Source organism: Spea bombifrons, chromosome 4 (assembly GCF_027358695.1).
Source record: "Spea bombifrons isolate aSpeBom1 chromosome 4, aSpeBom1.2.pri, whole genome shotgun sequence".
In the NCBI taxonomy this organism is placed as follows: Eukaryota; Metazoa; Chordata; class Amphibia; order Anura; family Pelobatidae; genus Spea; species Spea bombifrons.
This window is the reverse complement of record NC_071090.1, coordinates 60,164,979-60,180,329: the sequence shown is the minus strand read 5'-3', so window position 1 is coordinate 60,180,329 and position 15,351 is coordinate 60,164,979. Positions and strand designations below refer to the sequence as shown.

Here is a 15,351-nt window from a genome sequence, read left to right as displayed (position 1 = left end):
ATTGACCATGCATGCTTCATTTCTCTCACTATATAAACCTCCGTGAACAACATTTAAAGTGCGATATCATCCGTTTCAAAGTTACAAAATGGATTTAAGGAATTCAAGCTTACTTTACTTAATGCTTTCTAGCAAAATCAATATTTAAATATTGCACTTTAGAAATCTTCTGCAGTATCCATGAAAATGCTTTGAGGCGCAATTGTAAATACAGTATGATGAGAATAGTCTCTGTGAGAAATGACCAATTTTAAAGTTCCATTGCACTGCAATTATAATCCTTGGAGGAAAAAAAAAAACATGCACGGTTTGTCCTTTGTAAAATAACATATTTACACACACAGTGCCAAGGAGTTCATCCAGCAGTTTGAAGAAGCATAATGAAAAATTGGCTTTTGACTTTGGCATTATGTGAGAAAACACCATGTTTCAAGTTCCACTCCATTCTAACGAAAACTTGGGTGAATGAAGTATGAGCTCCATGTCAACTGAATCTTCACATGGTAGTGTTCATAAACTTGGTTCTCTGTAATGCAAAATTCCATTTATCACAACATGCACAATAAGAATAAAATACATGATCAATAATCAGCTTATTTTATAGGTACTTACTTGTGACATGGAAAGAGGGAGCAAATTTGGTAAAGCTATCTTTATTGGGTAGTTGAAGTATAATAGACTGCACGCTTTCAACCCCTATCTAGGTATATGTATAAAATACCTGAAGAAGAGAGCTAGACAATATCGACTATTAAAGATCTGAGAAGGGGCATTGATTGCAAAAATCTTTGATTGGGCAGCATATTTATGGCACCATAATCAATTTTGATAATTTAAGAGCAAAGGGCCATATTCCTTTTGGGTAATATTAATTATATGTCAAGATCCCAGATTGGCAGAATTATCTAATAAAGAGCCTGGTCCATCAGCTCAAGACAATTTCTTTTGGGATTCCAGTCTTGATGGACCATTTATGTATATCATAAATATATATTTATGAATGGAATTAGGATCACTAATCTCTTCTCTCAGCACCTAGATATCTACAAACATGGGATGTGGACAAGGTCATTAGTCTTCTTTCTAAATGGCCATCTAACAATTATTTGTCATTAAAACAACTGTCTGCAAAACTTACAATGCTTCTATGTCTTATTTATTGTAAATAGGTATCTGATGCCCAAACTCATGATTTTCTTAATAAATCTTTTGATCCTAATTGTTTTTCATTTCTAGGAGAACTAAGTATTTGACAAAGTCAATTTTGTATTATAGGTTTCCTAACCATCCTAAATTTGTTTTTTTGTGTGCAGCTGCATTACCTCAATCTTCTAAGGCACAGCGTCTAAATTCTTATTGTAAACTGCATGCTCTTGTCTCTTCATCTATTCTTGCCAGGTAGATTAAATGGGTTATGAAAATGACAGGCTTTGAGTCAAAGGAGCTATTGTCTCTAAGACATTATGTAATATGTTAATAAGTATTTGCTCTTAACTTGCATAAAGCCTCCTGTCTTGTAATAACATTTTGTGATTTTGATAGTGTAGTGACGCAATGTAAGAATTTTATTAAAAACAGGAGGCGAATATTCTTCCCACATAATCTTTCTTCTAAACCTTCCATGTTTTATCTTTTTCCTTATATTACTTTCAGGTTGATATTCCGTGCATCTCATAAAAGACACCAAGTTGGATTAGTTCCTTTCCTTTGTTTCAAGTTCTTCATTTTGAAAAAATCCTGTTTCCAGTTCTCCAGTTTATTCTACTGATACCAGACCAGACAAAGCATTTATGGATTTAAGGATGTTGCTGCTATGCTAAATTGTAACTTTTTGTCATTTATTGTATTGTTTCTATCTTTGCTGCTGTTGGAAGTAGTAAAGTAAGATAATGCATAATATTTGCCTATTTGCTGGGCAAGAAACACAAAGCAAAATTGCAAAGCATGAGTGAAAACTGGAAAAAATAGTTACCACCAACTTTGGTTAAGATAGGTAAATATAGCTGCCTAAAAAGTGTCAAAATGGTCCTAGTAAAATAAACTTGGTTGTTGTATATAACACTATAATGTATAGCTTTAATAGGTGGTTTTGATATCTGTGACTACTATCGAAGTCCCACAAAGCTAAATTTGGGGAAAAAAAAAGTTTTTTTAAAAAAGTGATGTGTAACTTGTAATATTTTTCCCTATAACAGTCAAAATAGATGAAAATCCAATGTATAATGTTTTCCAATTCAGGACAAGTTAATCAATATATTTCTGGGAATGTTTTTTTTTACTTTTTTGCCATCTTTTTACATATTATTTATACAAATAAAATAACAAGTAATAATTCACAAAAAAACCTACTTGTGGTAAAAAAAAAAACAATATATAATTTGTGTGGGAACACTGAGAAAGGTGGACAATATGGTTGAACAGAGATATAATAATACGAGAATTGCTCTGGTCCTTTTGTGTAACTAAAGCACTGGCGCTTACAGGGTTAAAATTGTTATTGCCAATAAGTACATGCTTACCTTTGGTATAGTTAGTCCATAGACAATCCTCTAAGTTTATCTGCCAGTTCTTTTCTTATTTCATTGTGTTTTTTTAGATTTTGGACTTCATGTGGAAGGTTTGTGTCCCACACAGAAAGAAATGACTGTATTTCTACAACACAAACATATATAACACCAACTATTATATCCCATAAAATGAGCAAATACCATTCGCCATTAACAATGTGGGCAACCTGTCTTTATTCTTATAATTAAAATAAAAAATAACCATTTGCCATAGTAATTTGTTTTGTCTAGTCTGCTCATGTGTCTACCTCAAGTAAGACCTTAAACCTTACTTCGTTCTTCACTTTGTCTTATGTTTAGTATACCATTAAACCCACTGCTTTAGCGTAAAGCATACAAAAAATGTTTTACAATAACAATTTTCTAACCGATCCAAAGGTCATGCAAATTTATAACCAACATCTAAGGAAATCACTAATAAGGAGTGCATTCGCTTATTTGCTAATATATTGGAATAAACCAGCTCTTTAGTCACAGAGCAGTCTTTACACAATGGAGAAAATGGCAAGTAAACACAAACGTTTAATTTACCAATTTACGCATTCAAAATTACCAATGTTTTCAACATAAAGTGTGTTAGTTTCTATTGTTATATGAATGCCAACCTTGTAAACAAAGTATTGTATACTGCAATATAAATCATGCATGTTACTGTGCCACAAATATTAATACAATAACTACATCCCAAATATCAGGTGATCAGGCAAAATAAGACAAAAAATTTACCTTTTTGTGGTGTGCAGCGACATCCCAAAACAAGTACCACATTTTTTACGCCTCCTTTATCTAAGAGAGAAAAGTAACAGTAACAGTAACAGGCATATATATTGCAGCAATTCAAATAATTTTAACTAGTGCATGTAGGAGAGATGTCCTAATTATATTGTTCTTTAATGTAGATAGGGTAAGATAGTTATACTAAACAATCACTGGGTGTTTGGTGGGTTGGGAGTTTTTTTGGTGAATGTTCTGTTCCAAATTGAGCTACAAGTACATAAAGTTTGTACATGCTTTGGTGGATATTTCTATATGTTAGTATAGACATTCATTCTTTACTCATTTATTCTTTACTTCAATTCATCACTAGGGTCCAACTCCCCTGCCAGATATGTAGGGAGCTGGGACAGGGCCTAAAAACTGTGGCTTTCCATAGTCCAATGGCAAGTACTCTAGGGGTGGGAAACACCTGTGAGGGGGTATATATACAAGATGAGAATTAATAGAGCAATAGAACATTTGAAAAAAAAAAACTTAAAGCATTAAATTACCTAACTGAGCCGGTACCATGCATCGAATAGAATCACAGAAGCTGGAAATTATTTTGATTGGTCGTCTCGTTGATAGATCAATTAGCAAAATGTGGCCTCCACCTGTGCCTACCCAAAGCGCGGTATTTTTCTGCAGAAAGAAAGCTTTCACTCGCGCACTATAGGTGTCTTCTTGCTTTAATTTCCTGCATTTTACAATTTCTTCCCTAAAACAATTAAATACACCATATATGTTTAATGTCATAATATGTTTATAATATGTTTATAATATGTTTAATACAGCTCTAAGAAGTACCGTATTTGCTAAATTATAAGACAACCCCCCCAAACTTTGGATCTTAATGAAAGAAAGAAAAAAAGAAAAGGTCTAAATATAAGACAACCCTATTGGAAAAAATCAAAACCACTGTTTTTGCTTTCATTGCTCTTACACTCTCATTCACTCTGTCTCCCAACAGAAGCAGCCTTGCTTCTTCTCTTGCCTCTTATTGTTCTTCTGTCCTCTTTTTCATCCGCTATTCCCCGGTATCAGCTCCATTATCCAGCTAATTCTGCAAAAGGGTGCGCACACCCTCTCCCCCGATTGGAGGAACGGGGAAGAGGCTGTCCCCATGATCAGGGGAGTAACTAGAAACCACCGGGCCCTGATGCGAAAAATTGCCCCGGGCCCCCCCCCAACTTCAACAGCTAGTCTGTGCCATCATTGCCCCCCACACAACTGGTCAGTGCCTTCTTTGACCCCCCCCATTCCAACTTACAACATATTTAAACACACTTACACAAATTACACATACTGCGACCCCTGTAGTTACACCAGTGCAAATGATGCAAGCTGTGGCTCCGTCCTTTTGGGGAAGTACTTTAAGAGGCCAGAATATTGCAGATGGATTCACTGAGAAAGAGAGTTGCTGAAACTTTTCTCTTTCTCTGCGAAGGAGACAGAGACATGGAAGTGGCCCATGGAAAATGTAGGGTGACGTTGAGAGACAGCATGTAAGAGAGAGAATGAGAGTGTGTGAAAGAGCATGAGAGAGTGAGCGTAAGCTCCTAGGCTTAGTCGGATGTGACGCAGTGCCATGGATCTGAGGCCAGAATACAAAAACAACCTTGATTATTAAACAAGGTCGTTTTTCAGATGTTTTTTTTTAAATAAAAACCCTTATAATCGAGCAAACACAGTAATATAAAAAAACATTTACATCAGGCATTTTTTTTTTCATGTTCAATACCAAGTCACATGGATTATGTGAAACAGCAATACCTACTTCAAAAACCGAGAACAATCAAGTATCTCACACATCCGTTCAGTCTTTTTGTCCCAAATTTCAACATAGGGGCTATATTTCTTTGCCACGTATATATATTTATCAACTGCAATGGAAGTTATGTTTGAGTCAGCTGAAGATCCGTGAGAAAATCTATATGTCAAAATAAGAAAAAGTTAAGTGATAGTTCGTTATACTGATGCTCAAACTGATCCTTTAATGAAAGGCAGCTCCATATCGCCACACACCATTTTCTCATAAACTTACAACATAGCTGTCTTTGTGTCAATCATCTTCTGAACTGAAAAGTCATGGGAAAGAGATAATATTTTGGTCCCACAGATGCCCCAAACAGAGTTCCTTTCTGATGATGTGGATTCACATAAGCACATGACAGGAGTGCTCATATCTCCTATAATAAGCAGCTTAAGAGGCGATGCACTGGCAGACTACAAAGAACCAAGAAAAACATCAGAATCTTTAAACTTTTGCTCATATTAAAGTAAATGGGTTTATACGATTTTTTATATAAGAAAAAAACAATTATATACATACATGCCAAGTATATCAATTGTTTTACCTTTATTGCAGACTCTTCAAAAATTGCAATGCTGCCATTCGCAGTTCCTGCCAGCACAAAATATTTCTTTTGGCTGAAATACACCAGAGGTTAGAGATTATTACTAAGTGTGAGAATAGATCTGGGTATGTGAAAAGTCTTGAAAAGATTAGTCATAAGAATTTGAATTTTCAATCAATGTTTAAATGTGGTTGGCCCTCCCAAGAGAGGAATTATGTAGGTCTAACAGGTCTTATGTAGGTCTAAGCGCAAATGTTAAGGAGATACAAGAAAGGAACTTTATGGTCTTATTTACCAACTTTTATGACCAACTTTTTAAACAATGGGTAAATATTGAATTGTCATGTATAAGAAGAAAAAACGTGATAAAATCCTACATTATTCCAAAATGGACATACTTGTTTGGCCATCTCCCATTGAAAATATTGGACTACTGGCTAGATGTAGTCCCGGCTAATACTACAAAATATATTTCGCAGGCAAAAAAAATTCCTTTCGACAAAATTAGGATTAGGTTTTCCCCTATTTAAGTATTATGTTGCAAATATAATACATAGCTGGCATTCTAAGTGTTAAAAATCTGTTGAACAGACTAGTAATTAAGTCATATGCTCAGCTACCTAATAAATACATTTTTGATTAGGATAGAGCTATATTTACATAAATAAATCTATATTTATTTTAAAAAAAAATAAACGTGACAAAATGCAATGCTCACTTAACCCCTTCGTGACAGTGGCTGATTTTATTTTTTGTACCCTTTATGACAATGACAAAGAAGATGACATTGTTTTGATTGTATCATATTATTTACTACTAAAAATATTTTACTCATCTATAAAAGGTAAACTAAAGAGTTTAGAAATACTCAATGTTTTTATGTTTTTTTGCTTTTTTCTGCACATTATGGGGCATTAAGTACAGGTAGCGTTTTGCTATTTCAAAGCCATTTTTTCCAAATCTGGTAATTGTTCCCCCATGTGTTATTTCAGGTATCTTTGAAGCCGGCCAATGCAATTTACCCCATCAAACCATATATTTTTGAAGACTAGACACCCCAGTGTATTTCAAATGCTAGTATTTTAACTCTTTCCATGCACTAATTCTACCACCAGTCTTTGTGAAACTTTGTGGTAGTTTTTTGCGTTTATTTTTTCACACACATTTTCCTTCAGGTATGAATTAACAGGTCCTGGTATATGTCACTGTCATAAAACACCCCAATATGTGTTTCGCAACATCTCCTGAGTACAGTGATAATCCACATGAATGGGTTTGCCTGGATGTTGGGGGGCAAAAGGGACACATTTGGGGCATGCTCATTTTTCGAAGTTGGCATTTGGTGATTCGGTGATCCACTGCCCATGCCCTATTTGGTACATCTTTGAGCCCAGTCATTTCAGTGTGCCCTATAAAACCATATATTTTTGAAAACTAGACACGCCAGGGTATTTTAAATGCTGGTATTTTAACTCTTTGCATGCACATATTTTACCACCAGCATTTTTGCAAAGTTTGCAGTGGTATTTTTTGTGTGTACTTTCCCCCGAACACATACTTTAGGTATGAATTTATAGCTCATTGTATATGTCGCTGTCACACAACACCCCAATATGTGTTCAGCAACATCTCCTGAGTACAGTGATACCACACATGCATGGGTTTGTCGGGTTTTTGGGAACATGTGCATTTTTCTAATTGGAAATTAGATGTGTGGTCATCCTTCCCCCTGTGTTAATTGGGACATTGGTGAACCAGGCCAATTCAATCTACCCCATCAAATCATAATTTTTTTTAAAGTAGACTCCTCATGGGCAATTAACATGCCAGTATTTTAACTCTTTCCATGCGAGAATTGTATTAAGCTAAAGCGCTAATTTTAAAAATATTTTTTATATATATATATTTTATTTTTTTGCCTTTTTATTATTATTTTTTTTACATTTTTTGGAACTTGAAGGTTGTTTTAACTATTTTCTTATTATTATTATTATTATTTGTAATTAATTTTAAGCTGGGCTCAATTGACTTGCATGGTTGAATGCAGTACCTATATTCAACCTGCAAGTGGAGCCAGATTCTCAGGAGGGTCTGGACACCGCCCCTGATGCCGTTCGCGGTGTTGCTGAATGCCTTGACATCAAGGCATTACAGAAACACCGTTTGGGTGCAGAAATCGAACGTAGGTCGCTTTCTGCACCCGTTTGAAGTCATGACAGTCCGGACACCCTTCATTTTCGGGTCATGTGTCTGGGCCGTCAATACTCATTAAGGGGTTAAACCCCTTTCGATACGCTAGCATTGGAAATGCATTAATTTTGTGCTCAAATAACAACTGTATCACCTTGAATCTCCTGTATTCCCATGGCTAACAACATATCACTCTCTACTTATATTAGAGGGGTGATTAGCATATGTTATCTCTAGGACAATATAAGATACATTAATTGACCAAAATATATAAAACTAAGTACCCTTGTTTTACAAAACACGTGTGGAGTAAGCAAGTGACAGAGTCAGGCATTTTCTGTATGCAATGTTTTTTGTTCAGATCTTCTGGATTTGCAGACAGAATTTCCCCAGACTGTGTTCCAGCCAAGATCCAATGTTCCTTTCCTCCAGATAAAGTCACAAGGGTAAGGCATAATATTCGGCTATCTGAAAAATCCTGCAAGCAGAAGACAATCATGAGTGGTACAAAAGCGCAAAATACAGAACAAGAACTCTCAAGCATTGCATGTATTTATGATGTGTCCAAATCAGGCAGACATTATCAATTTACTAAACAATTATAATTCACACTCAAACATGAACTCACTGCTGACATCACAAGACGAAGAACTTCCAGTTCATGTGTTTCAATACTTTACAATATAGTAACGCAAAAATATAAGAGGTTTTCTTTTGTTTTAAGAGTTACTGAAAGTCAAGCTTAACTTCTGTACCACAAAAAGTACATAAAATTAAGGTGTAAAAAGCATACCCAGGGAGTAAATTATTTTGGCATAAATAAATATAGGCTAAGATGTACAGATGCTGTATTACCTCACATGTATGTCCACTTTTAGTTAAGTTAAGGCAGGAAATCTGTCCTTTTTCAGTGCTGCCACTTGCTACCCAAACAGTAGGTTTCTTGACACGAGGGGTAGCAGCAGCCATGCATTCTGCAGTCAATGGGCTTAATATCACTAGGTTTCTCATCAAACAGGGAAGTTCTGCAGAGTTCAAGATTTCGTAAACCTGTTTAAAAAAACAGAGTAAGTACATTTTATCAGCTTCCGCTTGAAAGGTCTTTGGAGATAATTGGATCCTTTAACACTAGTAATACCAAATGTCAAAAGACTGATTGAGATCTTGCCCTGGAGTCTGAAGTCTTCAAAAAGATCCTTATCACCATGCTAAACCAAGACAATATTATATACAAACTGCACACTATGTGACCTATACTGTAAAAATGCTGAAAATTGTGGAGAACGGCTCCTTAGTGATTAATTCTCTTCATTTTAAAATTGCTTAATTTTGAAGTAGTTCTCATGTGCATGTTTTATTATTTTTTCCTACGCTAGTCCATTTTTATCAGCAGATAAGCTCTGTGGGCTGAAATCAACAGTTTGGGAATTGAAATGTTGCATAACTCCCTCTTTTTAATGTGAAAGGGAGGTTTTGCAAAAAAAAACAAAAAAACTGTAGCCCATAACTCATAATTACTGCCTGTAGACAATTAGCTGGGCTATTCTAGAACAGGTAACTTCAATCCTCAATTGTCTTTGTATTTCATTTGCCATCATTCAGGACCTTTGTCAGGTATGGTATATGATGTCAAAGAACAACATGGATGCAATTGGTCAACCTTTTTTCTGACTGTAAACTAATGGCCTGACATTCCTTTACATAAATCTCTACAAGAAGAAGAAACAGAAAACCCTCTAAAAGCATTGTTGACTGGTACACAAAACATTGTGTAGCTGGAGGCAATAGTAGCAGAAAGAAGGACATATGCCACTTTACAGATGTCTGGTCAGACCTGACCTTGAGTATTGCGTGCAGTTATTTAGTAATTTTTATGACAATATCATATTTTGCAGCAGAAGACCTCATCTTCCGAAGGATATAGACAACAAAAAATTTGCCAGATAAAATATATCAGGAAAGACTAAGGGTTCTTAATATGTATAGCTCGGAGGCACAAATAATGAGAGGATATGATAAAAACATTTAACTACATAAATGAGTTTAAGTACAGGTTGTAGTGTCAGAATATTAGACGCAATCTAAAGAAGATTTACTTTACTTAAAAGGTGCTCTCCCAGCAGAGGTTAATACAGTGATGGAATTTAAACATGTATTGGGATAGACATACAACTATCCTGAATACAAGCCAAGACAAAAGGCAGATTAAGGCTTGAGTCTTTATGGCACAAATAATGTGCATACATGAGAGACCGAATGCTTCTGATCTGCTGTCAAATGCTTTTAGGCTTCTACAATTATGAACATAAATGCAAAATAAAGAAATATTTAGATGTTGGATTTAATAAATACTTTTATGTTAAGGTGTATTGTTTGTCTGTTGTTTAACCCTCAATGTTAACAGAAAATAGTTGTAAATGTTTTTCTATAAAAGTAATGTCACTGTGAAATTCCTACTGATTGATTGTTTTAAAAAAAATCTTCTCCAAGGATTAAACATCCAAGTCAAATTGATTTCTTTATATTCGTGGGCTGCAGGGAGAAGAGGTTTAAGTGAAAACAAATACGTACGTAGTAGGAGTTATTGCGACTTTTTGAAAACATTGCTGTTATTATTATTATTTATTGTTTTATATAGCGCCATCAAATTCCATAGCGCTGTACAATGGGTAGACAGGACATAACAAGTAGTATGTAACATAACACATTGACTTACAGAGACAACAGGTGAGGAGGGCCCTGCTCAAATGAGGATGTTTTACCATTATGGGTAAGAAATATACAACTGTACCTTTGCCGATGTGGGACGTTCCTGGGGGTTTTCTTTTAAACATTTCTTAATTAATACTTCAACTTCAGGCCATGGAGCACAATTGTATTCTTTAACTGGATCTAGTAAATAATTAAATGATCCACGGATTACAATTCATGTACTTTAGGCAAGCAAAGCAGAGTTAACAGTATGTCTTTTTGGTGAAAAGTGGTAAAAAGTGTTGCAATCACCATAGCAATCAATCTGTAGATTGTTTCACTTTACACCATATGTGTTATTTTCACATAACCCCCCCAGCCTATTTTGTCTGAATAGCCAATAACTAATATTCAGATTGAATGCTTGATATAACTAAAGCATTTGAGACAAAGAGGATCAGAAGGTTATAATAAAAACTCTAGGACATAAACAAGATATGAACATCCTCCAAAATAACACTTAGTATGTCAACCTAAGCCTGCCCTAGAAAGTTTCTCCCGCAAGAGGTGAGCCGTCCACACAAAGCATTGTTCGGTGAGAATTATCACCTCTTTAACAAGCATTATGCAGGGCCAACTCCGCCGTTCTTGCAGGAACTAGGGTCGGCCCTTCATAATGCGTCATAAATTTGCTGAGCTGAAATTGCAACTCACCAGCTAATTCATAGTTTAGTAAATAAGTCCAGTGGTGGTGTTAATAAAGTGACATGGAACAAACTTCAAAGTGGTTCTAATTATTTCACTGTATAATGTGCCTGAATTAAACTTGAAAAGGTATTATTGATTGGTTTATTTAGTACTATCATATTCTGATGAGCATTTTATTAAATGCCAGCACACTAGGACTGAAGTAACACCAATGGAGAGAGCTCTGTTGGCTGAAGGACTGTCTCATCGTATTGGGCATTCCCTCAATGCTGACACCCACCAGAAGGTTACTGGAGGACCGGAGAGACCCAGATCTCTGGCTTCCTCTGCTGGCTTTTTGGGAAGAAGAAATAAAGCTCAAAAAACTTTGATGTCACTGGGCCCCAATATCCCTTACCTTTATCCCTATAAGTAAAAAAAATAACAAAAAAACCTAAAATATGTATGTGGTTAATCACATACTACTCTGTAAAATATTTTTTAACAAATTTTAGTATAGGTTTTTAGATATAACAATAATAACGTTTTATGCATTTTTTTAAAAAAAAATATTTTTAAAATAAGGCCCTACTTGTTCTAAATAAAAAAATATGTATAATGTGTGGATATATCCAATATTGAAAAGGGGAATCATGGTTTAATAAGTATATGGTAAAAAAATCCCCAAAAAACTCTGGCCACTATGGTATGTAAAACCTCTAGTTATAAAAATGTTTAATAGAACAGATGTTCTGTTTGTTTCCAAACTGTGTTTTAATATAACAAACTAAGAAAAATAAAAACTCATACCAGGTAGCTTCCCACGGATGGCCAGCTCATCAAACTCATTGGGGAACTTCAAACCTTCTACCATTCTGGCTCCATTTGTAAGAATATCATACAGCAACAAACCAAACGAATAGACATCAGCTTGCTGGTTGTAAATAACATTTCCCCTGGCAACTTCAGGTGCACGAAAACCTAAACAAAAATGATAAAAACCATATCTTTATAACAAAAACAAAACTATAATATAATGTTTAGATGATGCCATTTTATCTACTCTACTGAATTTAACTTTTGTAACTTAATACAATACATACACCATTCCCAGGACACTGCATAAGCTCAAGCACTTCCCAGAAGTATTACTTATATCAAGTAAAAATTCGCAAGTAAACAATTTTTGCAACAGAGCCTTTAAACTATTGTTTTATTCTTTCCTCTGAAAAAGGTTAACTCAGATAAAGACAAGGACATCACATAGGTAAGAAAATAAAATATATTTCCCTCAAGAATTGTTTTCTTCTAATCAGAAGAATGCAGGTGTTACCTTCAAATAATCAAAGAAATCATTTCATACAATAAGGTTTTGTTGGATGTTTAAATGTTAACAGAAAGTCTTCACGTCTTACCGGGAGTTCCTTCCGAAGTTTTGATACCCATCCTACAGCAGTACTGTGCAATGCCATAATCTGCAATCTTAGCAATAACTGCTGAATTGGGATACAAAGTGAACAGCAGGACGTTGTGAGGTTTCAGATCCCGATAAATTATCATTGATGAATGTAGATACCTTTGGTAGTGAATGAAAATATTTGTTATCTTATTATATAAATATTGTGTAGGATGCCCTACAATATGGAGGCCTGGGAAATCTTGCTCCTACTATTACAAACATAAATCGCCTATAAATAACACTAGTTACCATGCGTTCTAGTAGCACATATTCCTGTTAATTCCATGTCCAGTAATGTCAGTTGTGCTTATAAACAATAGCAGAACAACAAAGCCGTGGGAAGTTTTTTATTGTTGCCTACTTTCCTGACTATTCGCTATCACTGAGCACTGGGCAGAGCTTGAAATAGTTTTTTATACTTACCTGGCCAAGGGCATACGATGTATGCATTATAAGACTACTAAGCTACACTGTTTTTCTACAAGAGGACCCCAAGAATGATCACACAATCTGTATAATTGAGAGAAATAGCTGGCTTTAGAATTTTGCAGTCTTATGTGACAAAATAAGGTGAAGGGGGTAGAAAACAAATTCAAACCACTGTTTCATTAGCAAAAGTGTGCGTATCTACATATAATAGCCTTGGAAATTGCCAGTAGGGCTTAAGGGGAGGGGTAGAGAAAAGAAAAAGAGGGAAAAAAGGAGAGAAAGGAGTAAGGAAAATAGCAAGGGAGAGATCAGAAAGTGGGAGAGGAAGAGAGATGGGATAGAAATAGAAGTGAGAGAAGTGAGAGAAAAAACAAAGAGAGAGGAGATGGAGAGAGCAGAAACCAAAAGAGGGAGAAGAGAAAGAGGTGCAGAAGACGGATAAAACGATGGGAAAATATACTAATTGAGGTGGTCAAAGTCTGACTTTGTTTATGCCATATGATCAAATATTTCTGCTGCCATAACACCCTACTTTACACCACTATAATGTAGACTTGATGATAAAGACATATATACTTATATGCACCTCAACCCATCAGCAACATGTAGTGCTATCCTGTGCTGAAGTGTTCGGGTAAGACTAGCAACGTCTTGCTGAAGAAGACGGTCGAGCGATCCTTTGGGAGCTAATTCCATTACTAGCATCCTGGGGCGGACACCAGCTGCCAACAGACATACTAAGCTGGGATGATGGAGATGGCTTAGTACAGCAAGTTCCTGTAAAGCAATCAATACTAGATTAAAATTAGAATAGCTATAACAGAAATGCAATATATGTCGTGTCCCACATGCTGATATGTCAAAATATTTCTACATTTTCCCACAGTAAGTGTGTGAAAAATAAATAATAGCATATGTTTTACAAGCAAATACTGAGGAAGACTGAGGTTCTATTAAATCAACAATGTCAGATAATAGAACTTTCAGGTTTTGCATGCAGGCACAATAACACCTTTGATATAAGTGTAGCCATTTTGATATTCATATTAAGAGTTACTGTTAGAAACCCACTCAATATGATTAAAAACACATTTGTATGTACTGCTTTCACGAGGGAGATGTAACTATATTATTCAGCAAATGTATCTGTATAGATTGTAAGTTTGTTTGAACAGAGGCCTTACCCTTCGTTTCTGTAAGTCTAATTGTTATGTTATATATCACTTGTTATGTCCTGTTTACCCATTGTATAGCAAAGAAATAAAAATTCTGCATGCTTTACCACTTACCTGTAAACAATACCTAGAATATACAAATACAGGATATTCTTATATTGATACGTCATCAAATGATTGATGACTCTTATAATGTCCTCACCTGTCGTAAGAGCCTCGGTGAAGTATGTCTGTTAAAGATTTTCACAGCTACGTCTTCTCCTCTGTATACCGCTCTATAAACAGATCCAAATCCCCCATCACCTAAAGGTAAATCAGTCGACAACTAAGTGCAAGAAAGTACATCTAAACATTAATAATACCCTTTTTTAACATAGTTATATTCGCAGAGGAGCAACTTATTTACATACCTTTATAACTTCAATCACTTACTTTTATACCATAAGCGACTTTGGTAACCTGTTTTTTTTAATAATTAAAAACACTCATTGGTGCAAAAGCATCAATTGGAACGCTTTAATGAAGCAAGGAGATTTACCCAATAAAAATTCAGGGCCCTGGTCAAATTCCAAATCTTCACTGTTCAACATGATATTCCTAGGTAAGTCAGCAAGCACAAGGTCAGGAGCAATCTGAGAGATAGGGACTGTTGATCTGGGGTCCTCGGGGTTTATCAGCAAGTCTCCTATTATTGGTAAAGGGGATGACAGCAAATATTATGAAAATCTTCATTGAAACGTAATCAAAATCTTAGGTGCAGTGACTGTTAAACTTGTGCTTTTAGCAAACCTATGCTGGACTTAATCTCATAATTACATTTTACATTTTCTTGAGCCTCTTACATTGATATATGTTTGGCTGTATAAACTTTGCCTACCAAGGCACAACTGAAACCTACAATTGACAAACCCTTAAAGAATCCCCCCCCCATGACAGAATATTTCTAATTATACAGATTACATATAATAATGTAAAGAATAACTATTTGGCCACCTAGTCAACCATCAACTAGTTTTATCTTTTATCCAGGACTAACCTAT

General features: G+C 35.3%; 1 protein-coding gene across 2 annotated transcripts in view; it reads right to left on the bottom strand.

Moving 5' to 3' along the window:
- Positions 1 to 307: 307 nt before the first annotated feature.
- LRRK2 (leucine rich repeat kinase 2) overlaps positions 308 to 15,351 on the bottom strand; it is a 56,907-nt gene continuing 41,863 nt past the window's right edge. For both annotated transcript variants that reach the window (XM_053462545.1, XM_053462546.1), the window contains exons 39-53: positions 14,850 to 14,996; positions 14,514 to 14,614; positions 13,723 to 13,913; positions 12,664 to 12,824; positions 12,059 to 12,229; positions 10,662 to 10,762; positions 8,726 to 8,920; positions 8,155 to 8,348; positions 5,681 to 5,753; positions 5,368 to 5,549; positions 5,101 to 5,253; positions 3,836 to 4,041; positions 3,294 to 3,353; positions 2,520 to 2,652; positions 308 to 526 (exon numbers count right to left, since the gene is read on the bottom strand). In XM_053462545.1, the coding sequence (XP_053318520.1) occupies positions 2,531 to 2,652; positions 3,294 to 3,353; positions 3,836 to 4,041; positions 5,101 to 5,253; positions 5,368 to 5,549; positions 5,681 to 5,753; positions 8,155 to 8,348; positions 8,726 to 8,920; positions 10,662 to 10,762; positions 12,059 to 12,229; positions 12,664 to 12,824; positions 13,723 to 13,913; positions 14,514 to 14,614; positions 14,850 to 14,996 (2,057 nt within the window). In that variant the 3' untranslated portion in view covers positions 308 to 526; positions 2,520 to 2,530. The remainder of the gene's footprint in view (positions 527 to 2,519; positions 2,653 to 3,293; positions 3,354 to 3,835; positions 4,042 to 5,100; positions 5,254 to 5,367; positions 5,550 to 5,680; positions 5,754 to 8,154; positions 8,349 to 8,725; positions 8,921 to 10,661; positions 10,763 to 12,058; positions 12,230 to 12,663; positions 12,825 to 13,722; positions 13,914 to 14,513; positions 14,615 to 14,849; positions 14,997 to 15,351) is intronic.